General features: G+C 43.8%; 1 protein-coding gene across 4 annotated transcripts in view; it reads left to right on the top strand.

The window, feature by feature from the left end:
* ADCYAP1R1 (ADCYAP receptor type I) overlaps positions 1 to 26,917 on the top strand; it is an 813,459-nt gene that overhangs the window by 779,929 nt on the left and 6,613 nt on the right. For all 4 annotated transcript variants that reach the window (XM_069211038.1, XM_069211037.1, XM_069211036.1 and 1 more), the window contains 2 exons: positions 5,869 to 5,998; positions 6,125 to 6,166. In XM_069211038.1, coding sequence (XP_069067139.1) covers positions 5,869 to 5,998; positions 6,125 to 6,166 — 172 coding nt within the window. The remainder of the gene's footprint in view (positions 1 to 5,868; positions 5,999 to 6,124; positions 6,167 to 26,917) is intronic.

The following is a 26,917-nucleotide window of genomic DNA, read 5'->3' as shown; positions in this document are numbered from 1 at the left end:
TTATAAGCCCCTAGTGCCACCAGAGTGTCACTTTTTGTGACGTTTCAGTGGTGCTGTACACTGCACGTATTTACCAGGTGGCGTTAAGCCACTTTTTGTGGCTTAACGCCACCATGTGAATATGACCCCTTAACACGCAGCACTTTGCATGAAATGGGCGTGCAATGGCTGTTGCTGTGGGCGTTCCACAGCAACACCCATTGCAGTTTAACCCTACCCCAGACTTACAAGAAATCGTAAATCTGTGGTAGCGCCAAAATCTAACGCCACCCTAAGTGTCCCATTAGCATGGCGCAATGAGGAGAAGTGTTTTTATTTCTCCTCATTCATTGCTCTTTCTATGTGTGCTGCATTCTGCAGCACACATAGAAAGAGCAAATCGCCATTCAAGATCGTTTTTTTGCAGAAAGGTATCTAAACTGTTGTACAGTTTAGTGTAATGGCTTGTTTTGTTGGGTTTGGCCGGAGTTTGCTCTTATTAACTGTGCTTGTGTTTTTTCTATATGTGTCTATTATGTTGTGGGACTGGCATCACATCTGTAGATTTCATTTGTCTGTTTGAGCTGTTATTAAAGAACTGCAGAGTGCTCGTTTACAGTACAGAGGGAAGTGACGAAATTAGAATTGGCGTTTCCTCAGCAATGTGTAGCCTGTAAAAGGAGCACTTGACTACAGCCACAAAACATAAAGTTAAACAGCAAACTTCAAAATATGTTTTTTAATTGAACAGTACCACGTAAAACATGAAAAAGATACATGACAAAATCTGAAATTCTCTCTATCAGTCTTTTTTACTTAAGGAGACCTACATTTTCTTTATCCTACACCCTTATTTTTTACAATAAATAGAATGGTTCTTTATTCTTTCTGTGATGGAGTTTATGTATCATGCATGGCGATACACATAATTCACAATGTGTTTCATTTCATATTTTAAGACAAACTCATCGGTTTATCAACCAGAATGAATTTGGCCAATAATATGCAAAGGCAAAGCATATTAATTGCCAGAACTGTTGTTTTGGTTGCAATAGAATGTTTTGGGTCATGCATGTTAATATTAACTTGCTAAAGTTAAAATTTTCAAACTTTTAATTGATTTTTTGGTAATCTGCATGGATTGTAATTGCTAAAAGATGACTGCAGTTGTCTTCTTGTTAGAAAATAATATATTGTTGTAAAGTAGTGGAGTCTCTCAGACCTTTTGACAAGAAAAAAGTAATTTTCCTAATCATCACAAACTTTAAAAGTATGCAGGATTCTAACTGCCAATAAACCTCAAGTCTTTTTCATATAGTTGCTCTTGAAATATACATACTTTGGCAATCTGAAATGTCTCGTGGTTTAACTTGGGTACCTCTTCGCGTTTGTAGTAAAATAAACATGAACTACTACACTATTGAAGAAGGTAAACGCCCTACCCCAATTCTGAAACTATATGTAACAATACATTTTCCTGGTGTGTGTAGATAGGACAACTCTTCTGACTGTCTCTCATGAGCAAACATCGCACTAATTCAGAAACCTAGGAATAATTGTGCGTATGTGTGTGTATAGATATATAGATATATATATATGTACACACAGATAGATAGATAGATAGATAGATAGATAGATAGATATTTTGATAGATAGATAGATAGATAGATAGATAGATAGATAGATAGATAGATAGATAGATAGAGTGAGTGGGTGGGAAGCCAACTAAAATTACGGCACAAGTCTTCATGCTGAAAACAAGAGAAGAATCAAGTATACTCCATATCTGGTGACCAACAGTGTGATTTTTTAACTGCAATTGGCAGTAATTATGGTTTAAAGCAGTGGTTCCCAACCTGTGGTCCGGGGACCCCTGGGGGTCCGCGAAGCCTTCTCAGGGGCTCCGCGAGAGCCTGGAAAATTAAAAAATATTGACAAATATTGACAAATTAGGTCCCCAGCTTCCAGTAATGACTCAGGCGGGGGTCCCCGGATTCCCATGATGATTCAGTGGGGGTCCCTGGGTTCCATTAATGTTAAAGTGGGGGTCCACAGAAATCAAAAGGTTTGGAACCACTGGTTTAAAGGATTGTGCTATGTAAATATATTTATAGATAGATAGATAGATAGATAGATAGATAGATAGATAGATAGATAGATAGATAGCATGTGTAAGCCTTCTTATTGAATGTTTGCAATTGGTTTCAGTGTTCACAGAGTAGAGGTCTTAACGTCTTAACTGTGGGTTATTTGTCATAATTCACAGCGCTGAATTAATTGGCAGGATATTTACCTTTCCTAATCAACTAAAAAAAATGTGTTAAAAGATTGACACAGCATTTTGTATTTTTGTCTTTCCTTCAGTGCTGTTTAAAAAAAGTTTCACGCTGAAAGTGCTGCTCTCGAGGCATTAAACAGTGCACTTGACAAGATCTCTCTTGCATGCCCTTCCTTGATGGAAGCATCTACTAATTAATCAAACATTATAAACACAGAACTATGTCGGCAAAAAGTGGCACTGCCCCACATTGCTGTTTATTTTCTTTCTTCATATATGCCTTGTTAAACCTACTATAAAGCCCCTCATTATGAGTTTGGCGGGTGGCAAAGGCTCCCCGCCAAACTCCTGTGGTCGGGCTACTGCCAGTGCAGTCCCATTCCCGCGGCCCATATTAAGAGCTTCCCACTGGCTCAGGGGGAAACAGCCCACAACATTGACGGCGGCTCATAATTGAGCCAGCAGCAATGTTGCGATGTGTGGGGTGCACCAGCACCTGTTGCCAAGTGCATGGATAGTGCAGGGGCCCCGATGGGGCCGCCTGCACCCCATCTCTGCCAACCTTTACATGGAGGTGTTACCACCATGTAAAAGCTGCTGGAGAGGGGACTCGTAATCCCCAACAGCGCTGCCCTGGCGGATCGGGACTGCCAGCACCAACAGCCCCTCCAGTGGAGAAGTGGCGGTGCGACTGTGGGGCAACCACCACGGTTGTAATTGTGGATGTTGGACTGCCACATTGGAAGTGGTCTGGCCGCCAGCGTAGCCTTGGCAGTTTTAAGACTGCCAGGGTCGTAATGAAGGGCATAGTGTCAATGTCCTACAATAGATTAGACCCTTTTAGAAAACATATTTTTTAATTTATTGCTTTGTATTTAAAATTTGACATGTAATAATAAAATTGATGCAAAACACATTTTGTTTTTAAATCTTTAATGGCTTACAAAAAACATCAGCTGTGATTGTCCTCCGACAACATTTTGCTTGGCGCTCGTGGATTACATGGCAGTACAATGGTAACATACAGTTCCCACACCTTGCCTTCGTCATGCATCCTTGGTGAGATATATCCACCTTTTGGTGATCAGAATCTAGTATCAAAGCATTATTAGCAGAAATTATCAACACAATGCATGTTCAACTGTGGCCAGGTCCACCCTACCGAACAAAGAGTAACATAAGAACAATGAAACCTAAAACAAAAACCTCCCCACTGATGATATGTGCACTAGGTGTGGAGCTTTGCTGAGGTGCTCACATAAGCTGCAGGGGAAGGGACGAACAGCGCCTGAGACAGGCGAGGAAGGTCCAAGGGGGACACCCAAGCTTCTGGACCACCAACCCATGCGCTAATGCCCCCCTCGTGTCATTTTAACAGCCTGAGGTTTGCATGTATCTAGCATCCAGATGCCATGAAACACATTTTAAATATTAGCACATTATCCCCAATAACAATACACATTTTTCTGTAAGCATTGACAAAGATCTACAGTTCGAGGCAAACCTTGAATACTAAACGGATGACACTCAAACAGTACTAAACTTAATTAATACATAATATAATATAACAATACGTAACGTCTAAAAGGGTCCTATATTGCAATGCTGGGATACAGTTGACATGTATAAGATGCTGAAGCAGGGGTTACGCTTGAGTGAGATCCTCATAAGTTGTAGAGAAGTAAGATTTAATTAATCAGCAGGATAAGACCCACGACCACAACGTAGCGATCGGCTCCTGGAACAACGGTCAACAGAAAGCTTCTCTTGTGACCAGAGTTCCAGAACCACACAGTGCCACCAATAAGATTGTGGATCCAAAATAGAACATGTAACTACAAAACAAAATACAATATGGTGTAAAAGATATAAATAGGTATAATATTACAGACACTCGGCCTTCTGGTTTGTAAAAGTCACCAGAATCCCTTGATGAAAATATAGGCCCATTTTACACAGTTACCTGTTATTTATTAGATAGATAGACAGATAGGCAGGCATGCAGGCAGATATATATATATATAGATGGATGGATAGATAGATAGATAGATAGATAGATAGATAGATAGATAGATAGATAGATAGATAGATAGATAGATAGATAGACAGACAGACAGATAGATCGACAGTTTGGAAGCAGATTTGTTGTAGCCAATCATTTTTCTTTAGCAGGGAGTCTTAATGAATGTAATTTTGATATTATTGTATTGTAGAAGAGTGGCAATCCATCACATTTCTGTCAAACTGTATGCCGCTGAAAAGGATGGCAACGTAGTATTGTCTACAGAGGTCTAAAGTGCTTATTATTATCATCATGTATGCATTCTGCAGAATATGGATTTCTAGCAATTTCTTCTCTCAATCTGTGGTAGGTGGTAGGACTCAGTATATGATTCATATAAAAAAATCATCTACTTAAAAGTAACTTCAGCTGGTGCCACCCATAGCACTGCCACATTTCCTTTTCCTATTGCACTTCTAAGAATTATTTTTCACGTTACGAGATGATGCACTCTGCACAGCTGAAATAGTATATGCTTACCGCCTAAAAAAGCATTGAAGCATATGTTGTAATGAGTCATTCGCAGTATCCTTGAGAACACACTGGGGCATAGCATCAGCATGCCAGTGCCAATCTTCGTCTTAGGTTTGGACTTCCCTAGGGAATGTGTGCTGAGGGACGGCCCCCTTCTTATATTATTTTTGGGTACAGCCAATACCTAGTGTTACTCAGCTTTTCCAATTGACCATCCACTTAGACGGACTCAGTAATGATCACCTCAATACTTGGTCATGTTTGATAATATGTAAGATATTATTTATAAGCATGGCTTCACCAAATATGTACACGTCGTCCGTGGTTTCGCTGGGTTTCATTTCATCAAAACACTAGTGGTAGCAGAAGCAACATAGCGCTACTATAGACTGCACAATGATGTCACAGGAAATGCCAAATGACCTCTTACCCCAGTGACATCACAAGAAATGATATCACACAACCTGTGATTTGTTAAAAACGCAGGAAGTACAGCGCTAAAACCTCCCCTTGAAAGCTTAGAGATGCCTATTTCAAACAGGTTTAGTTTGTGACAGTATTTCAAAACCAATAGTGGTATCCTTTTTGTGCGAATAAGATTCCTTTCCTCCTGTGAGGTGCATTAAAACTATAAATCGTTTCTATATCTGTTCTAAATACACCTCCCTGCTGGGAAGCATCTTTAATATTCAATAAAATTATAGGCGATGGATAATTGCAAATGTATTTAGATAGCGTTTACTACACCTGACAAGGAGTTGAAGCGCTAAGGTGCAAAACAGCCAATTAACACGTGTGAAGTTATAAACATTTATATAAAGAACGAATCCCTAAACATGCACTAAACGTGTCATATATCTACTTTCGCTTTGATCTAGCTCTAAATGAAGTTAGGGGAATATGTTGCTCTCAAGGAGACAAGAGGGAAGGGTGATTTAATACAAGAAAATGTGTTCTGAAACACTGTTTAGAAACCTCCAGAAATATGGCAAACTGTACAAGTACATTACTGGGATGCATAAAAGGCTCCAAAGGAAACGTAAGTTAAACTTGTTTTTCTAATTTCCTTTGACAGGAGGCTGGCCCGCTCAACACTTCTTCTGATCCCACTGTTTGGAATTCATTACACTGTGTTTGCGTTTTCCCCTGAAAATGTCAGTAAGCGAGAAAGGCTGGTGTTTGAATTAGGACTGGGATCCTTTCAGGTGATTATGTAGTAAATGCGGTTTCCTCTGTTCATTGGTTGCATCGTTTTTCATTTCATAATGCTGAAGCCATTGTTTTGTCCAGCACACATTGTTATGACATCTTTCTGTTTCTTGTTTCTCTAGGGTTTTGTTGTTGCTGTTTTGTACTGCTTCCTAAATGGGGAGGTGAGTATTAATATTGGAATAAGAATACTTTGTCTGTGTTACCATTAAGCACACAAATATGATTGTATATACATTTTTGTATATAGCATCTCATAATTGCCAACAAACACATTTGCCTTTTGTCTCATGAGTGTTGACTGCAGTGATGTATCACTCAAGACTTCCAGGAGCTCAGAAGATTGTGCCCGCAATATATCGTAATTTGGCGAAAGGTATTATTTTTCCATTAACAAACCTCGGGGCATAATTCCAAGACCCCTTGTCACAATACCGCTGCCCAAGTGTCACTTTTGTGACGCTCCAGCGGCGCAATGTGCCTGCACATATTTACAAGGCCACTGAAAGTCACCTTGCGCGGCTTTACCTGGCCTTGTAAATATGGCACCCTTTCACGCATAACTGTGCGTGAAAGGGGCATTACAAAAGTGTGGCTGTTCCCACGCAACACCCATGGAATCTAATGTGTTCACAGATTTACAAGGTTTCTTAAATCTGGGAATAATTCAAATTCCTATGCCACCGTATTGCTGTAAATACAATACATCCCTACACTTTCTTAATGGCGCAGTGCGGCACCACAAGCTAGCTTGTGGCACCATGTTGCGTCATGTTATAGGTAATTTGGGCCCTCATTTTTCAGGAAAAACATAAAAAGCTTACTTACCTCAGCAAAATGTATTCAACTCATCTATTTAAATTGCAAATTTGTGGACAACACAATATTTTTATATGGCTTCATTTATTTGCACACCAATATTTTTGTGAATCATGTGAAATTGAATATTTCTACAATAAATAATTATTAATTCATGTCTTGACCAATAACAAGGGTAAACATATCTGTCAAGTCACAGTAGACGATGGTGCTTTGCAACTGCAGTTGCAATGCAAATCATTGATAAGTTTACTGATGTGGGGCACTAACCTGTTTGTGAATTGGTAGATGTCTGCATGGAACAGCTTTCACCTTGTGAATAGTAGTGGATGGCCATGCCGAGAGCCAACAGTGGTCATTTTATGTCATTCCCTGCAGGACACCCCCTTTTTTAAAACAAATCTGAGCCTAGACCTATAGGGAACAAGGTGCAATTTGTTTTTACAAAAAAAATGTCAGTTTACAATGCAGGGATCCCTTAATCCCTGCCTTGGCAGGTGGTCACACACCGCCTCCTGCTGCATACATACAAAAGAGGCAGGCAGTTTGGTAATTTACTGCTAATGTGCATTTTGCAATGTGACTAGTACATCAGTCATATCACCGCATTAAGGGCAGGTTCTAAACCAGTCGATGTGGAAAGACATCGACTAGTTTGGGAACTCCCTTTTGTACATCCCCCTAGGTTACAGTAAAAAGAGCACATTGGACAGGTAACAGATAGAGGAAATAACTTCAGGATAAAGTCATTGATTTTGAGTGTGTGACAGGGTTGCAGACTTCACAATGCAACACAATTAGGCACACATTATTTACAGGGCACATTTATTTTTATACATAAATATAAATTCATGGGTGGTGACGGAGGAAGGTTCTGGTTTCTCCAGATTCAGTCATCCAAGGTAAATTGCTCTTTAAGAATGCTTTTAAACGGGGCGTAGCCAAGATGGCGACCGGAGCGGCAGCATAAACTGCAGCTCCGATCCCTGGCCCAAACAAACATCCTGCTAGAGGCGACCGGGCCCCCCCTCGAGTGGGTCCGCCCGTCGATAAGTGCGTTGCCCGGGGGCTGCACGACGCCCACAAAAGGAAATGAGCTACCGACGCGCAGTTGGCACTCCGTCGGATCGCGGCCTGTACCTGATCTTCAAATAACACACTCGCCGAGGGTGCTGCGCAGTGCCTCTCGCGGTCCGAAGCTGGAGCACAGGCTCGCGTTCCGCCGCTGAGGAGCACCATCGTGGATCTTGCCCGGAGGTGAGAGGTGGTGTAGCGCGCCGGCCAGTCGTGGGCATTCTGGTGGGGCGGTGCCGGCCGGGCCACCTCCGTTGCAGTGTCATCCCTGTCGGGTTAAGCCCTGCCGAAGCAGGCTTACCCGTTCGTCACCCATCGCGGCAGACAGCGGCTGGGGCTCTCCGCACCAGGGCTCCCCCGCTAACTTGTAGCAACACAGCGTCCCGCGGCCGGCCTGGAGGTCGAGCCGCACGGGATACGCCTCTTCTCGCTGGAGCCCGGGTTCGCGCTGCACGGATTGGGGGCACCACCGTGGACTCTACCCGGACCTGGGCGCTGGTATCGCACGCCAGCCTGTGAGGGACACCCCGAGGGGGCGGTGGCGGCTGGATCCTCTTTGCTGCAACGTGGCCCCTCGCGGGTTGAGACCTGCCGCTTACCGAAAGCAACACCGCGCCCTCGTTCCGCCAGTGGCTGGACCACGCAAAACTTCGCATCGACAGGCCCAACAAGCTGCGGCCAATACTTTTAAACACTGCATCCTCTGCAAACAACAGCGCCTAACTCTGCCATAAAAGGCCCACTGGTACGCAGGAAGCGCTGCGCAGCGGCACATCGTATTAGGGCGCATACCCCGAAAACTCACTTTGTGGCGTTGTTGTGTGGCGGCACCGACCTGTTGCATTCCTGCTCCCTGCACGGAGTGGCCTGCGGGAACAGGTTCACAAATTAATCGGTCCCAGTGTTGCGGGCTGTGCCGGACTATTAATCGCGGCCGATCAAACGCACTGATTTGACGTGGATTGTTTCACTAGCACATGGTGCCACAACCGTAGACCCTACTATATGGATCCTTGCCCAGTATTGGCCCGGGCTCCACCTCCGTAGGACCGAGGCGTCAAGAATTCAGCTATTCGTGTGGGGGAAAAGCGCACAACGGATCACGAGAGGTGAGCCTATCGGCGACATTTACCGAGTCGCAGTGCGTACACGCATTAATCACCCCCCTTGGGACACAAGATAACCAGAGCAGCTGCAACCTCCAATATACTACACAGCGTACTGCCCCTATCCCACTAGACTTATAAACTCACATCAGCACCATAATTATTAAGCTCCACAAGTGATAGTTAATGTGCCAGGCTACTACTCATCTACATCTTCGTTTGGTCCTCGCCTTACTCCTCCTCAACACCCAGGCTGAACTGGCATGACACTTGACTTGTCCGCACACACTGCTCTGCGTTTTCTTAGCACGCTAACGTCTAAGCGCTCCCGCACTTGCCAAATGGTCAAACCAAAGACCCCACGAGCACCTTTGGGCAAAATGGACCACGCCACCTCACCCTCCTCAGAGGCGCAAGTGGCTTTGCAGAAGCTGGAACTCACCCTGCAATCACACACGTCACAATTTGAAAAGATACTACAAGCCATTCTAGACACTAAAACTACTCTAGAAGCTAAAATAGGTTCGGTAACAGAAGATCTTAACATACTTCGCACTGACCAACACGCACTAGCTGACAGGGTAACCGAACTTGAAAAAGACACTGTAACCCTTCCCCGCTCTGTGAAAGATCTCCAATCGCAACTAGCTCATTTATCAACAGAGGTGTATTCCTTAAAACGCAGAGCTGAAGATGCAGAAGGCAGATCTCGCCGCAACAATATCCGTATGGTGGGATTCCCCGAATGGGCCGAAGGCCTTAGCGCTGAATTATTTATAGAGCAATGGCTCACTGACACTATTCTCAAAGATAACATCCCGAAGTTCTTTTCTGTCGAAAGGGCACACAGGATTCCCGCCAGACCTCCCCTACCTGGCTCACAATCACGTCCGCTTATAGTAAGACTCCTTAATTACCGTGACAGAGACCTTATCCTACAGTTATTCCGCAAATCTGGCCCGGTAAGCTTCGAAGACGTTGTGATTACAGCCTACCCAGACTTTACAGCAGAAGTACAAAAGAAACGAAACTCTTTCTACCATGTTAAGGCATGTCTCCGAAAACACAACATCAAGTATGCGTTGATGTTCCCTGACAGACTCCGGGTGCAAGATGACACTCGTACACTCTTCTTCACTTCTCCGGAAGACGCCTGGACCTGGCTCCATGCCAAGGGTCTAGCTGACCCGTTAGACACAAATACTCTGGGAGACAATAGACCCTCCTCCACGTCGGGTCGTAGACAGCGCAAAAAACAAGGCGCTAAGCCCTCGCCTGAACAAGCGCAAACTGAACGCTCCCGGCTCCTGCGGGCCACATCCAGATTCGTTAACACATCACCAACTGCTTTCTCTATACAAACGGACGTCGAGCAGGAACAAGATGCAAACTCTGACTCAGCTGAATCCACACGTGGTCCTACCCTCACACCACGCACAGCGGACGATATCTGCTAAGCAGTTGGGTTCTATTTGTTCCCACAAATTGAGGACAGCATCACAACTCTCCTACACCTCCTTCTGGGTGCCATTGGTGTCTCCCTATTACGTTGCGTGCTCCGTTTGTGCCCCTGGGCGGCGCACTCTGCATCACGAGTGAATCGGGCAGGGTAAACCCATGACTCTGCACCAATGCTCCCCGGCACCCCCCTGTTCCATATGGACCATTCTCTCGAGCCAGCAATTGCTGGAATTGATTTCTATCTTTTAATTCAGTTGTTATTATATTTTGTTTTAGAGTGCACCTTTTTATTTAGTTGTTGGTTCTGTCACATGCTAGTTAATTGCAAATGCAGCAGCAAACGTACATGTCATATCCATTATAGCAATAGGATTACAGCTCACAATATCGTAGTCACTGGCTGCCCAATCTTAGCGAGCGAGCATCACAATGCTTTCATGCCGTGGTCAGCAGACACCCATTCCCTCGGCCACACGAAAACCACAAAAACATCATGGCCACTCAAACTCATCAAAGCATTGTGAAATACAAGGTGCTCACGTGGAATATTAGAGGTATGGCAACTCCACGGAAGCGGCAAAGGGTTCATGCCTTTCTCAAGAGGCATCAGATACAAAACCACGCTAGAAAACACGCGCTCGAAATGGAAGGGGCAATTGCATGGCACAACTTCTTCATCATTTGCCCGCGGGGTAGCGATCTGGATCGCCCCCGGGGTCCCATTTACCGTATCTCGTACACAATGTGACCTAAACGGTCGGCACGTGATAGTTGAGGGCATCCTAGATGGGTCCCCTTTAGCCCTAGTTGCACTGTGCTCCCCAAATGCAAACCAGCGCGATTTCCTATCCACACTTTCTACCGGTAACCTTAGTGACCCTATGTTGGAGTGCGTGTGGGGAAGCGACTTCAACAGTGTCTTAGACACTCAAATAGACCGCTCGTTTCCCCCGCTTACCTCAGCTCCTTCCAATCGCGCCTCTCAAGCACTAGCAAGTTGGGCTTTAAATAACGGCTTGAGGGATGTATGGAGGACGGCCCATCCCACCCAACATGAATACTCTTATTATTCCCCTGCACACAAGTTATATACCAGAATAGATATGATTTTTGTATCCGCAGCTGTAATTCAGAAAGTGTGCATGTCTGAATACCTAGCGCGCACTATATCAGAGCATAATCTTTTATGTGTAACAATGGCCTGGGGTCACATGCACACTCGCATACCAACATGGCGATTGCAGCCGGAAGCTATTTTAGACCCCCCCTTTCAAACAGATATATCTAAAAAATTAGCTGATTACTTCCTGCTAAATAAAAACACAACATCATCCCGCTCTATAGAGTGGGATGCCCATAAAGCGGTGATACGGGGACACTGCCTTGCAGCCACGGTGGGGGTGAGAAAAGCACTTACCAAAGAACTACAAACATTAGAGGTAAAAATCTGTAATGCAGAGAATGTGGTCGTCAGGGACGAGTCCACACTAACAACACTGAACTCGCTCAGGGCTGCCCATAACGAAGCAGCCACCAGACTAGGCAAACATGACTACAGACACTATATGACAAGACAGCACGCTGAAGGAGACAGATCCGGTAGACTATTAGCCTGGCTGACCCGACAGCCCTCACAGCCAACGCCTATCGGCGCGATACGCCTAAACCCCGACGTTATCGTCAACACTCAGTCAGGCATCAACGAAGCCTTTTCCATATATTACCGCACACTTTATACGTCTCCTCCCCCTCCGCCGGAATTACACCTAACTGATATACTACAACTTGTCTCTCAAAACCAACTTATCCTCGATAACACCCCTACTCTGGATGGCCCCATTACCATTGAAGAGCTGCGCTCAGCTCTGGCACAAATGGCGCGCAGTAAAACCCCCGGATCGGATGGACTACCGGTAGAATACTTTAACTCCCATGCTAGTCATCTCCTACTCCCGCTCGTAGAGGTGTTCAATGAAGCGCACCATAACTTACAACTGCCAGATTCTATGCGCGAAGCTTTAATAGTTGTCCTTCCAAAAGCTGGTCGTGACCCCCTTGATGTTAAATCATACAGACCGCTCTCCCTCCTCAATACAGACTGCAAACTATAAGGGAAAGTATTAGCGAATAGGCTTCTCCCCTATCTACCAAGCCTGATACATCACGACCAGTCCGGCTTTATTCCTGGTAGGAGCACCTTCCTAAATATCAGGAGGCTGCTCCATATAATGCACAGCAACACAAACACCGAAGCGGTCGCCCTCTCCCTAGATATTGAAAAAGCGTTTGACACACTAAGCTGGAATTATCTTCTTTGCACACTCAAGGCGTTCGGTTTTGGTCCCGGCTTCATCAGCTGGATCAAAACGCTTTACTCTAAGCCCACAGCACGTGTAAAAAAAGGCTGCATTATCTCCGAAGCATTCCCCATAAGCAGAGGCACCAGACAAGGCTGCCCATTGTCTCCCTTGTTATTTGCCATTGCCATGGAGCCATTGACAATTAAACTACGCAGCCGCGCACATATATGGGGCATCCCGGAATCTAACACCTATCATATTATATCCCTATATGCAGATGATGCCCTGATTTACTTGCGTAATCACTCTACCTCCTTGGCAGGAGTGCTGAAATTGCTGGACTCCTTCGCCCTCGCCTCTGGACTGCACGTCAACTGGTCCAAGTCCAGTATCTTCCCTCTTATCTCCATCCCGGCTGACACACATACAACACTACTGCAGTATAAACCACTGTGGTCACATGCAACCTTTAAATACCTCGGAGTGCAGATTTATCATTCTATTATAGATCTAAAAGAGGGCAACATTGACAGAGTACTAAGCTCCACCTGCAGCTCAATACCATTCTGGAGCTCACTCCCCTTATCCCCGATGGGCCAGGTAGCAATAGCCAAGATGCTTATCCTCCCGAGGTTCCTATATTATTTCACTGCCCTCCCGGTGTGCCTGCCACGCTCCTTCTTTAGCAAATTGCATTCAATACTAACCGACCTACTCTGGGGCAAAGATAGACGCAGAGTAGCGCTGACCATAACACAAAATCCGCAGGAAATGGGCGGGCTGGGCATGTCCAACCTTGAAAGATACTACGCAGCCGCTCAATTGTCGTGGCTGTCTGCATGGCTTCGTGATGTCCCTTCCACCGAGGGCGTAATGCTGCAGTCATGTATGGCCCCACAAAGGCTGCTGCCTACATTGTTATCTAGCCCTCACTCCCTATCCCCGAAACTCATACTGCTGGAAGCAGCTCACTTCTGTTGGCGTAGATATGTCCAAGGCAAGACTCCCTTCCCCCCTTACTCACCCTTGCTACCGCTGTTCCAATTGCCGGGCACCCAAATTATTTCAACACATCATAACACACGTGACATAAATACACTGAAGGTGGGCGATCTATACTCCAATTCCGCGCTGTACTCCTTCGCGGAACTGGTGTCTGCCGGGGTGATGCACAATGGGGCCTTCCTGACATACAGCGCAATTAAACAGCTTCTTAATAAGCTTTGGGGTCTCGGCAATGACGAACCTCTTGAGTCCTCATTGCTCACCACTATCCTTACAATAGGTAGCACAAAAGGAACCATAACTAAAATATACAAAATACTATTAGCAGCAGTCTGTACCACCCTGCCGCACACTAAGGCACATTGGGACACGGTCCTTTCTTCACCATTACCACAAAAAACCTGGATCGCAGCTCTTGCAACGATCAAATCAATATCCCGAAATCCTCGCTTACGTTACACCCAATTCAATTACATCCATCACTCTTACTTATCCCCAGCCCGCATCCAAAGAATATACCCGAACACAACTCCGACATGCCCAAGATGCGCTACCCCAGCAGCCGACTTTTACCACATGGTTTGGAGCTGCCACTCAATAAACTCGGCCTGGCACCGCGTCACAGACGCCACAGCAGACATCTCATCCCTCGCACTATCCCCCACACCAGAGTCCTGCTTACTGGGCATACGTCACCGTACTAGGGGAGATAAACAGATACACAGATTCATAGACTTAGCGTTTGTTGTCTTCAAACGTCTGATAGCAACACATTGGAAGGCTCCACATGTCCCATCCCACCTGGTTTGGCTTCGTGACTTACACAGTCGCTCACAGGCCGAAGCGCAGACACTCAACCTACTGCAACACAAAGGTCTCATTGAGGAGGGCCCAGAAATCTGGAACACTTTCGTGGTGGCAATAGAAGCGCGGGATGACTTGCACCCCCCGTGAATAGCGCACCATACATAACTCTTACAACCAGGTTGATACGGTCAGCATGATACTTGAACTGCCTCAATCTCATTTATTGTCATTACTGGCATTCTCATTCTTATCCTCAAAGTATTAACGTAACACACCAGGCTGCTTTCACTGCGTTTAAGCCTTTACGCAGGACAAACCCAGCTCATTCAATACTAATCCTGCTCAGCATCCCGCCGCACTCCGCAAAACATAATCCTCGCCCCAATTTTGTCCTCCGCTCTACACACACTTACACATATCAGCTGCACTCCTTCCTCTTACCTCTCCTAACTTCTGTCAGAGGTAGCCAATATCAGTAATGACATTAATCGCGTTTAGCTGCATCGTTATTCGGCAAGCAGTTGTCGTACAGTATTTAAGTTGAATGTTTCTTCCTTTTTTGCTCTGTTAGCAATATCTTATGTTTGTTTATATCTTGTTCTCTCTCTTCTCTCTTTTATACAAGTCACTATGTAATAAGGCCGTGCAAGTTTATATATGTAGGCAAATAATTTGATAAATCATTAACAGCCAATGTACTGTTATGTGAATGTTATGCTTAATAAACAGATTTAAAAAAAAAAGAATGCTTTTAAACTCAAAGAGTGACAGGGTGCATCTGAGGAGCTAGGTGGGGTCATAAATAAGACAAAATAGTTCAACTGATCTGAACGAAAGACCATGAAGGATTTCTGAATGTAGCAACATGACAAAATATGGTATATGTAAGGATGGTCATGGGAAAAAGAGGCTTTGAATACTAGTTTATGCCGCTTAAACTGTACCTTATATTTAGCTGATTCAGTCAAGTGAGACAGATGACTTGGTGGGTCTCATATGATCGTATCATCTGGCAGAAGAGCATATTGTTGCAAATTTTCAGATTAATCGTTACCAATCTAGTCATAAAGGACATAACTACTTTAAAGGGATCACGATCACAGAATGTTCAATAGCAGACAAAATCTAGTGTTATTGGTGGTACATCTACTGTACAATTCCATCTACATATTAAAATTATTAAAATGTACTCCCAGGTTCATTGGCATGGAAGAGTATTACATGTGTTCTATAGGAAGGAGATGAAAATATGAGAGAAGTTGTAGTGGATGAGGTGGGGACTACAGGATTTCCATTCTGGATTACTTTAGAATTAGTAAGTAGAGTTCCAAAACGTATTTTAATACTTTTAGACAGTAAAATATATTGTATTGAAGCAGGAGCTTAGTGGAATTGCAGGTCATTGGAATACAGGTGGTACGAGAAGCCAAAGGAAAGGATAATGGGGACCAGTCGCAAAGGTAAATATGCACATGAGTAAATCTGCATGTGCACATTACTCTTACACTTATGAGATTCTTTACTACTTTCAGCTATTTGCCACTTATAAGTGTAAAGTTACTCAAAGGTGTAGACTTAAATGTCCCTTGCCCCGTAATGGGGGTTAGAGCCAGTAAAAGCATCTAATATGACTTTATAGTGACTACTAGTTGTGAGTTTACACAGTATTTAATGTTCCACACTCTTGGAGGAGATCTCCAGGATCAAAGCAGAGATCTCCTCATTCTAAAGTATAGGGAAATAAATAAAAGTTAATTAAAGTTTAAAAAAAAGAATGACACATTTTTGTATGTTAAATGGAAATGTGAGATATTTTATATTTGTATTTTAAATGCACATTTTAAAAAAAATGAAACTGCATTATTAACTACATTTTAAATTACATATTTAATGAATATAATTATGTTAAATTAAATATTTGTTTTACATTTTTTAAATAAATTAAACCCATATAAGGTAAAATGTTTATATTTATTTATTAGGCATTCCAATTTACTCAATGATAGGTATACAGTTACTTTAATGTGCCTTTTTTTTAAACAATAGTTACATTTATTTTTAACATTGAAAAGGTAATTAAAAATATTGTAAAATAAAATAATATGTATTCATAATTTATATTCATTTTGTAACATTAAAATAATTATAGACGTATTTGTTAAAAAACTTGTGTTTTTTAAAAATTTCCTATGGAAGTCTCTATCTCAATTGTTTTCTATGGAATGGGATTGAAATAGTAGTGGTTGTCGATGCTGGGGTTATTCCATCTCTGAAATGGAGCACATGTATGACTATTTTTCCTCTTTTTGGTTTTAGTAACCATAAGAGAGTAGTTTGTGAGGAGCAATGGGCTTGCTCTTTGTGGGTTTGTGCATCTCTCTCTCTACAACTCTGCCTAGACCTCCCTTATCCCACCTTACTACCTCTAATCCCCTTCTATTTGTTCATAATTCTTTGAAATGTTCCAGCCACTCCCCTGTCCCTCCCACATTTACTTCTAAAATGAGATTTTCAGAGCCAGGGCAGAGATCTCATCAAATAAAAGTCAGAGAAGTAAACCTTCCATATGTAGGTTAGATTGTATTTTTAATAGTGCATAGTAGTACTATTATGGTACTACTAAGTGTAGTATAAAGTGCAGTTTACAAAATGCAATTTTTGAATAGTCTTGAGTATTTGTAATGGGAGGGGTGCAACTAGCAGAAATGTCTCATCACAGAGCATCACTGTACGCCAAGCAAGTGATTGAGCACAAGGCAGCAGCTTAGAAAGAATGGTTAGAGCAAAAGGATGCAAACCCCAGTAGTGCCTTACACACCAAACCCAAGGCAACAATCAGGAGCTTGATAAAGTGCTTGTGTATGTCAAATGCAGCCACGAGGAGAGGAAAAATAAAAAATGTAAGTGAGATGATTCTGGTGTACAGAGGTGTGAATGTTTGAGATGTGGGTGACGGACATTTGAGTATAAGTTAATTCATGAAAACTAAATGGCTGTGGGCTTGGTAGGTTAAAGCCTGGGAAGTAATGAGTGATCTCATTAAGCACCAGAAACTTGAGGGTTTTATAGAAGAGATGTAGAAATACCAGTAGAGTTTGAAAGAGAGATACATTGATGTTGGAGACATGGTGATAGGGCTAGTGAGTTAGCAACTTGAATAGAGAAGAGGTGAATGGAGACACTAAAGGGATAGCAATGCACAGCACATATATCAGTTCAGAGATGAACTTTCTGGAGAATGAGCCAATGTGGACTGTGTTGGAGAGGGGAGTAAGTGACCTTCACCAGGGATGTTTACAGCTATCCTCACACAAACCAAGTCGCACAGGAAGTTAAAGATCTCTCCTCTGCTTAATATTTCTCAGTACCAAGCTTAAATACACACTCCTGTTTATTTTGAAAAAGGTAAGCCCTGTAATAAATTATGCTAAATGTAAGAATAAACATATTAATCCTGTTGCACTTTCACCTGATTCTATAACACCTTATAAACCATAAGACTACATGTATATGAATAACAGATACACTATCAAACTAAATCAAATATTATATGTAATACATGTGCAAACAATACTAAATGTAGCCTGCATTTATAATTAGGAAATATGCACTCGATAAATGAATACATGACATGCAATGGTTGGTACATAAGCAGAATAACTTGTAGGTTATGTCCTGATGTCGGAGACAAAGTTGAGGTAGTATGCCGATCTGGCCAGGCAAATGGAAGAAGCTAAAACAGTTGTCTTGTTTAGGTGTTCCCAAATGCCGGATTTGTGACATCTCTGTAAATGGTTGCACATTTATTTTGAGGGTTGCATTGACTGTTTTTTATCCAGGACAGTGGGTATAGACTGCAGTGGTAAAGGTAGAAAGGGTGATGATTTACAGAAGCATCCCATTCAGTTGGTTGAAGAGGAGTTGTCTACATATAGATCAAATTTATTTTGTGTTTGGTTTATGCAATCAGGGATTTAAGTCTAGATAGATTTCATATCTAGAGCTGAGATTATGCAGGGTTTAAGGGGTGATGTTGTGTAGACCAATATATAAATTAGGAAGTGGTAAGAGGGAGGGGGGTTGAATACAGGCACGAGTAGGAGAGGGAACTGGAAACTAGGAAGAGATCATTTAGTTTGCCATGAGAGTGGTCATGCAGAATGTGTGTGTTGGATTAAGAGTGGTCAGAAAAATGTTGATTGAAAATGGTGGACTTTTGATATTTCTTAAAAACCGAGTTTTTTTGGTATATGTAGGTGGGCAGAAAGGTCATCGCAGAGAGTAGTTGTGGTGTGCCTTATGTGAAGAGGTTGAGATGGGATTTAACACAGTCATTAATGTAGACGGTTTCCTGTGTAAACATCAGGTAGTAAACAAGCATTGTGAGAGTTGCCGTTTACAGTGTCCATTCAGTGTTAAAACGTGGGTGTGTGATTAGGTTAGTGCACAGCAGCATGTTCGTGAATGGGTAAAGGGAGCATGAAGAAGAGGATTTATAGATGTTGAGTCCTTAGATGAATCAAGAGTGGTCAAGGAGATTGGTGTGGGGATAAGTGTGCAGAGGAGAGTGATAGCATGTTGGCTGATGACTATAAACTCCACGTTCTCATAGATTGTTAAGGTGCAGGGGGCTAATCATACTCAACAATGCAGGTCTCAGGGTGTGGAGGAAAACTAATCACTTGATGATGCAGTTATCATTTTGAGGGTTTTCAGTAATCATTCAAGAATGCACTTTTCAGAGTATAGAGACACTAGTCACTCAAGGATGAGAGTGTAGGGACTTCAGACAACAAGGATACAGTGTTCAATTGTTGAGTCCCAACTGTACCTACAAATATGCAGTTGCCAGAAATTTCCAGGATGCAAGGGGTATCAGTCCATGATGCAGTTTCCAGAAATTCCCACAGAGAGAGGGGCATCCGTCCATCAAAGGTCCACTTTGTCAGGGTTGTGGGAATCAATCATTCAGGGGTGCAGAGAATTTTTTGTTGTTGAGTCCTCAGATGCAATCTGAGGAATCAAGAGTGGTCAACGAGAATGGTGACTGGCAGGCCGTCTTTTGCAGCAGGGAATCCTGTTTCTTCCTAAGGCGACACCCTCAGGTACCAAAAATATTTCTCTGTGTCTTTTGAACATATACATTTATTTATTTTATAGTGCACATAACTACTTGTAAAGGGATCCTGGTACTAACAAAAAATACAGAGCAATACAAGTAACCAGAGACCATTAGTGCATAAATAAAAAATATGGTAATTATCTCCCACAATTTAACATAATGAAAGTAGTGAAATATATTTTACTTCACCGGTACCGGTCATTGAATCAAAAGCTATGATGTCGTCTTTTATTTTTCCATAAATTTCAACAAATGCAAAAAAGGTATTCACCCTAAAAATAAACTTTGGTATGAGAAACATCCTCTTTTCTGGTAACAGATCAACAGGAAAAGCATGTCTGAACCAAACCTACTTGATAAATAAGCAGACGACACAAAATTGCATAATCAAGGCAATAGAGAATTTCTTAAGAAAATGTTATCCTGTTGAATTTCTTTAAAATGTGCTGGATCTGCTGTCCTGCTAATGAAAAATGTTTGGTACGAAAGTACTTTACAGTGATCAGCTCTTTGCAGTTAACCACCCTGGCATGACACAGCTGTTGCTAAAATATAATCTCCACATCAAAAATATCAGGATACACAAGTATCACAGCAAAAATATTATAGTACTAAATATCAAGATTACAAACTACAAAAATACTGTCTACAAAATATCTTGGTTCTTAGGGGCATATTTATAATTCCCTAGCCAACCTTATACCACATTAGTGTCATTATTTTTTATGTTAATGTGGCCTAACAAAGCCGAAAGCCCCGCACCATAATTACAGAGTGGCACAATGTTTGCATTGCGCCACTCTGCAACCCTTTGCGCTGCATTATGCCTGTGCCATTCTTTTTATGGCACTTTTAAAGCCTGCTCAGAGCAAGCATTCAAAGGAGGCTTCCATTATTTAGAATGGGCCTGTATGTACTCTGCAGGAGTAGCTCCAACATTTTGGTGCTACTCCTGCAGAGTACATCAATAGCGTCACATTGAATGACGCTATTGCCCCCTACCCTGCACCATGGTACACCGTATTTTAAATACAGCTTACACATGGTGGCAGTAGAGGGGTGCTAAGGGGCGCAGGGAAAGTGGTGCTGCACTCGGTGCAGCGCCACTTTCCATAAATCTGCCACTTAGTATCAAATTTATATCAATAAGCATTGTTATTTAAAAGTATTAAAAAATATTGTAATTAAAAATAACTTTTACATATATATTTACAAGATGTAAAAATAAAAGTAAACTTTTTTTAAGAACACACTTAAAAAAAAAAATAAGGAAATATATTATAAATAATTGATTTGACATAAAATTCAAAACATGTAAACAAATGTAAAAAGCACTAAATATACCGATTATAAATTTACATTAATAACTTTAAAATATACTATAAGATAAAAACAAAAACATTTATGAAAAGAACAAAAGAATTAATATAATAACAATTAAAAGAACAACTTAGAAAACAGCAGTACTAAAAAATATACTAATTATTAAAAATAGCAATATCTCCATAAAAACAAACAATATTTTAAATGCTTCCTTCAATTACACAAACCTAAAAAATTAGAATAAATATCAATACTGACTTCCTACCTCCCATCTGAGCGACCCCTCCCCTTCTTAATGGCGACTGATCACAGTGTGCACGCATGCTGGTGGTGCGCCAAAGGCAAGCCTATCTGCACCTGTCTGCACCTGGATAGCACCCAGCACCACAGACCCCGGTCTTCCGACCATCCATTGTTATGACGCAAAGACACTCTGCACACTGAACTCTGGATGCTCCACTGCCTGCCATCACACATCACTCAAAGATTCCTATAGACCTTTTTCCTGCCTTTACTGCCACCGCACCTTCACCCTCCACCAATCACTGGACCCCCTGCCACAGGACAATCAAACACCTACCCCGATCACCTGACGTGCATCCTCCTCAAAATACGCTCCCTCCACAAACATGCCGTAGAACTTTGGGACCTGCTAGACTCCACCCGCCCGGACATCACCTTTCTCACCGAAACATGGACAAACCCAGCTTCAGCCCCGGACAGCACCACTGCCATCTCCAGCAGCCACAAACAGCTCTGCAAGGACCTGCCTTCTCGGCCAGGTGGCGGCCTGGCCATCATACACAAATCCACCCTCCACCTGACAACCAACTCAGAAGAACACTCCCCCATCATGGAGCACCCTTATTTCCATATTCACATCAACCCTAATGCCATCTTCTGCGGTACCCTCATCTACAGGCCACCTGACCCCCACCCAGCCTTCAGCGACTCCATTGTTGACATAATAGCACCCTATGCACTCACCTCCCCAAACTACTTTTTCTTTGGTGACCGCAACTATCACATCGACAACTGCAATGACCAAAACACCACTTCCCTGCTCGAGAACCTCACCACCATTGCCCTCAATCAAATGGTCACCTCGCCTACACACATCAATGGACACACACTTAACCCCATCTTCTCTGCCAGCAACAACATCACCCTCTACAATACCTCCAAATTACACTGGACCGACCACCATTACATACACTTATCTATCACCACACCTACCATACCTCCCACCCCCCACATTGGAAATGGAACAAGAACACAGAGGAGCAACTTACCAGCACCCTCAGCAAGTCACCACCTCCCCCTGCAACAGACACAAACATTTCGGCACGCAACTTCCACCAATGGATCTCTGAATGCACCAACACCCTAGCACCAGTCCGAACTACCTAAGGCAAACACAACCCCAAGAAAGCCAGCTAGTTCTCCCCCACACTCCAGGACTCCAGGCACACCTGCAGACATCTAGGAAAAAGATGGAGGAACAGCAAGACCACCGAGACCTCGCGGCTTTCAAATCCGCCATCAACTCTCACCACCACCTCATCAGATCCACTAGGAAAACTGCTATCCAGGACCGCATAAACCCCACGGCACACAATACCAAAGAGCTCTTTGCCGTGGTCATTGAGTTTGCTAAACCCCAATCAGAAGCTGCAAACATCCCTCCATCCAAGTACCTTTGTGACAGACTAGCCACCTCCTTCCATTGAAAAATCAAGGACATCTATGATAGCTTCGGACCACAAAATCCTCCAAGCCCACATACAACCTGCCCAAATCCTCTAAAACTCTGCAGATCCTGCACAGCTGGGCCACCCTCACCACGGACGAGACCTGCTCCATCATGTGTAGCATCCACTCTGGAGCTCCCATGGATTTCTGTCCCCACCACATTTTTAACAAAGCCAACATCTCATCACCCCGAGCTCTGCCACATTCTCAGCTGGTCCACGGAGAAGGCTACCTTTCCGGAGGATTGGAAGCATGCCAAAATCCGCCTTCTCCTGAAAAAAACCCATGGCCGACCCTCTGGACCTCAAGAACTACTGCCAAATCTCACTGCTGCCATAACCATCCAAGGTCATCGGAAAGGCCTTCAACGCATAGCTCTGCAAACACATCAAAAATAACAACAACCTGGACATCTCCCAGTCCAGACTTCAGGAGCAACCATAGCATGGAGACCTCCCTCCTCGCCGCCACAGATGACATGCGCTCACTTCTTGACCATGGCCAAGCCTGCGCCCTCATCCTACTGAACCTCTCAGCCACTTTCGACATGGTATCCCACCACACCCTCTGCTCCAGACTCCACACAGCTGGCATCCATGGCAAGGCCCTAAAATGGATATGGTCCTTACTGACTGACACAACACAGAGACACAGACCCCCGTCCTACCTCTCAGAACCTACAGAGATCATCTGCAGAGTTCCCGAGGGCTCCTTCCCGAGCCCGACACTCTTCAACATCTACATGTCCCTGCTCGCATACATTGTCAGATGCCATGAACTGAACATCGTCTCCTATGCTGTCAACACCAAGCTGATCATATCAGTGACCAAAAACCTTACAACTGCCAAGAAGAACTTCCACAATGGCATGGAAGCAGTCGCCGCCTGGTTGAAGGATAGCTGCCTCGATCTCAACTCAAACAAGACCGAGATCCTCATCCTGGGACCCTCCACGTCCACCTGGGAGGACTCCTGGTGGCCTGCGACATGCAGCACCCCCACCACCCCAGCGAACCACACACACAACCTTGGCCTCATCCTGGACTTATCTCTTGCAATGACCTGCCAGATCAACTCTGTTGCATCCTCCTGTTTCCACACACTCAGACTTCTCTGGAAAATCTTCAAATGGATCCCAACCGACTCCCGCAAGACCGTAACCCACGGCCTGGTCATCAGCAGGCTCGACTGTGGCAATGCCCTCTAAACCGACACCACATAGAAGAACATGAGGAAACTACATCACATCCAGAACACCTCCAACAGACTCATTCTGATCATTCCCCAACACTAACACATCACCAAACACCTGAAAGACCACTACTGGCTCCCTGTCGAGAAAAGGATCAGATTCAAACTCTTTGTCCAGCAACACAAGGCTCTCCACGACTTAGGACCTACCTACCTCAACCATCACATCACCTTCTACTCCTCGACAAGACATCTCTGCTCTGCTCAGTAAGCACTGGCCACCGTACCCCGCATATGGAACACCTCAGCTGGAGGAAGATCCTTCGCCTACCTCGTGGTGAAGAGCTTGAGCACCTTGCTTCTTCACCACAGCCAGTCATCATTGTTACCTCAATCCAGGAAGGACCTTAAGACCTGGCTCTTCGACTGAACCACAGAGGACCCAACCCCCCATAGTGCCTTCAGACACTTACAGATGAGTATTTGTGTTCTATAAGATTTGATTGTTTGATCGATTGAGTGAAACAATTAAACAACATTAAAATATAAAATACATTAAAAAAGCATTGGAATTTAGAGGGGTCTTATTTGCTATTTTTACACCAATGTGAGCAAAAGTAGCAACACTTTGGTATATTGGTGGGGTCAAAATTACTATTCTCAATCCAACCTAGTAACAGTTAGGAAAGCATTGGGCTTTGGGATGTGAAGGTCTGAGGAACTAGTTACCTACCTTTGATAATGCTCTCTCTTATAGATACTCTATCTAACTGCAGATTCCATACTTTTAGAATAGATACCGAAGCAGTACCTCCTGAAGGTTGATGGTCTGTGGATTGAGCTCGGACCAGAATATCTTGCAGGACCAAATCGACGAAATCCCCTTCCCACTAGACCTGGCTGTGAAGACAGAAGTGCTTCATGAACATATACACTGACACCCACGTTATGGCCTGACAGATGTCAAAGATGTGCACTCACATGCCAATGCAGATGTGGCAGCCTTAGCCCTGAAAGAATGGGCTCTTAATCCTGCTGAAGCCTGCTTTTTGTCCAGTGGCTAGCAGGCCTTAATGCAGAAGACTTTCCCCTTCAACAGAGCACTTTTCTGCACAGGCTTTCCTTTCGTCACCAGAGAGAACCTCATCGATCAATTTAAAAGCTTAAAGCTTATTTGGGATCCAACCAGTGGAGTTTATGCACTTCTTTTGAGGGGTAAGCCAGAGCAAAAAATGCTCAGAGAGTGGTGGATTGCCAACAAAGGAAGGAGTCACAACTTTTGACAAGAAGGGCGTCTGAGTCCTCAGCACCAGTTTGTCCAGAAAAAAGGTGGTCTTGGGCAGTTGTGCACCTGGAGCTCACTCACATGGCTAGCTGAAGCAATTGCCAAAAGGAAGGCAGTCTTTATAGAGACGCAAAGAGCAGATGTGTAGTGACATGAAGGGAATACATAGAGAAGCATCAAAACCAGGTTAAGGATTCACTGTGGCCTCATAAACCCCAAACATTTTTGGAAGATGCACTGAGCCACCAAGAAAGCAGATGCCACTCATGATCTATCAAGCAACGACATTTGAGCTTGTCTGCCCTGTCATTTAAAGATCTCACCAGGTTGGTTACAATCAGGATGATGCCCTGATGTTCTGGCCAACACCAGAGGCACAGAGACTATATCACAGGATTAAGGATCCCTCTGCACCCACCTTGTTGCAATGTCACATGGTAATAGTGCTGTCCATGAAAACCTACACCAAAACCTTGATGGATAGCAGGAAGCCCTTCAGCACCTGGCGAATGGCCCTCTACACAAACAGATTGATATGGAGCTGTTTTACTACCAGAGAACACTAATCTCCACCTCATCAGATGACCCCTCAACCTAGTACTGGCAAATCTTTCACCACAGTCATCTCTGGGTGGCCAAGGCAGCGGGGTCTGCCACTGGTCCAACTAAAGTTGAGCAGGTACCACTGCAGACGTCGTGCATACAACAAGTTTCCCAAGTGCTGGGCCCTATGAAACTACAGATTCTATTGCAGAGCCTGCTTATCCCACCTGGCATTTTCGAATATTTGACACTGAGGATGTAGGAAGCGAGCAGGGCAAGAAGCCTCAGAACCACTCTCACTATGATCCAGGACCGAGGTGAAGCATTGGCCTCATAGCTCAAATGTCGTGGATTCATTGTGACAGCAGTAATGTCTTGAACTGCACCATGTCCAAAATAGCTCATATAAAAGCAAGCCTCTGTGAAGAAGTCATATGAGACTTTGGCTCATTGATAATGAACCCCAACAATGTCAGGAGGTTTGTCCTCATCTGGTGGTGGTCCTCAACTGACTAGGGTGAGCGAGCCTTCAGCAGCCAGTCATTGAGAAAGGGGAAAAGTGGTATTGCCAGACACCGAAGATGGAAGGCGAACACGACTGTCACTTTTGCGAACACCTGAGGGGCACTGGTGAGGCAGATGGGGAGCCAGGTAAACTAAAAATTATTTCACTACCTTGAACTGAAATTAACGTTTGTCGAACTGTCGGACGTGTACATGAAGATATGCCTCCTGCAGGTCCAAGGCCACTATCTAGTTGCCTGGATCCAGGGTTCACATAACCTAGCTTAATGTGAGCATTGTCAATTTCTCCTTCTGTAGGAAGGTATTCTGAGAGTTAAGATCTAAGATAGGCCGAAGCCCTTCATCCATCTTCAGCATTATTATATAGCGAGAGAAAACCCATCACTATTTTCAAGTCTTGAACCCTATTGACTGCTCTTTTGGAAAGTAAAGCTCACACCTCTTGCATTAGAATGGACAGGTAACCCTCTACAAACAGTCCTAATGTCAGAAGAAGATGCAGAGGGGCACAAATAAAGGGTAGAGCATAGCAATGCTGCATCATTTGGAGGACCAATCTGTCCAATGTGATGGATTTCCACCCTGGTGGAAAGTGCTGGATC

The sequence above is a fragment of the Pleurodeles waltl genome, chromosome 10, assembly GCF_031143425.1.
Source record: "Pleurodeles waltl isolate 20211129_DDA chromosome 10, aPleWal1.hap1.20221129, whole genome shotgun sequence".
Lineage (NCBI taxonomy): Eukaryota > Metazoa > Chordata > Amphibia > Caudata > Salamandridae > Pleurodeles > Pleurodeles waltl.
The sequence above is the reverse complement of the archived record's forward strand: the minus strand, read 5'-3'. Positions and strand labels throughout refer to the sequence as shown.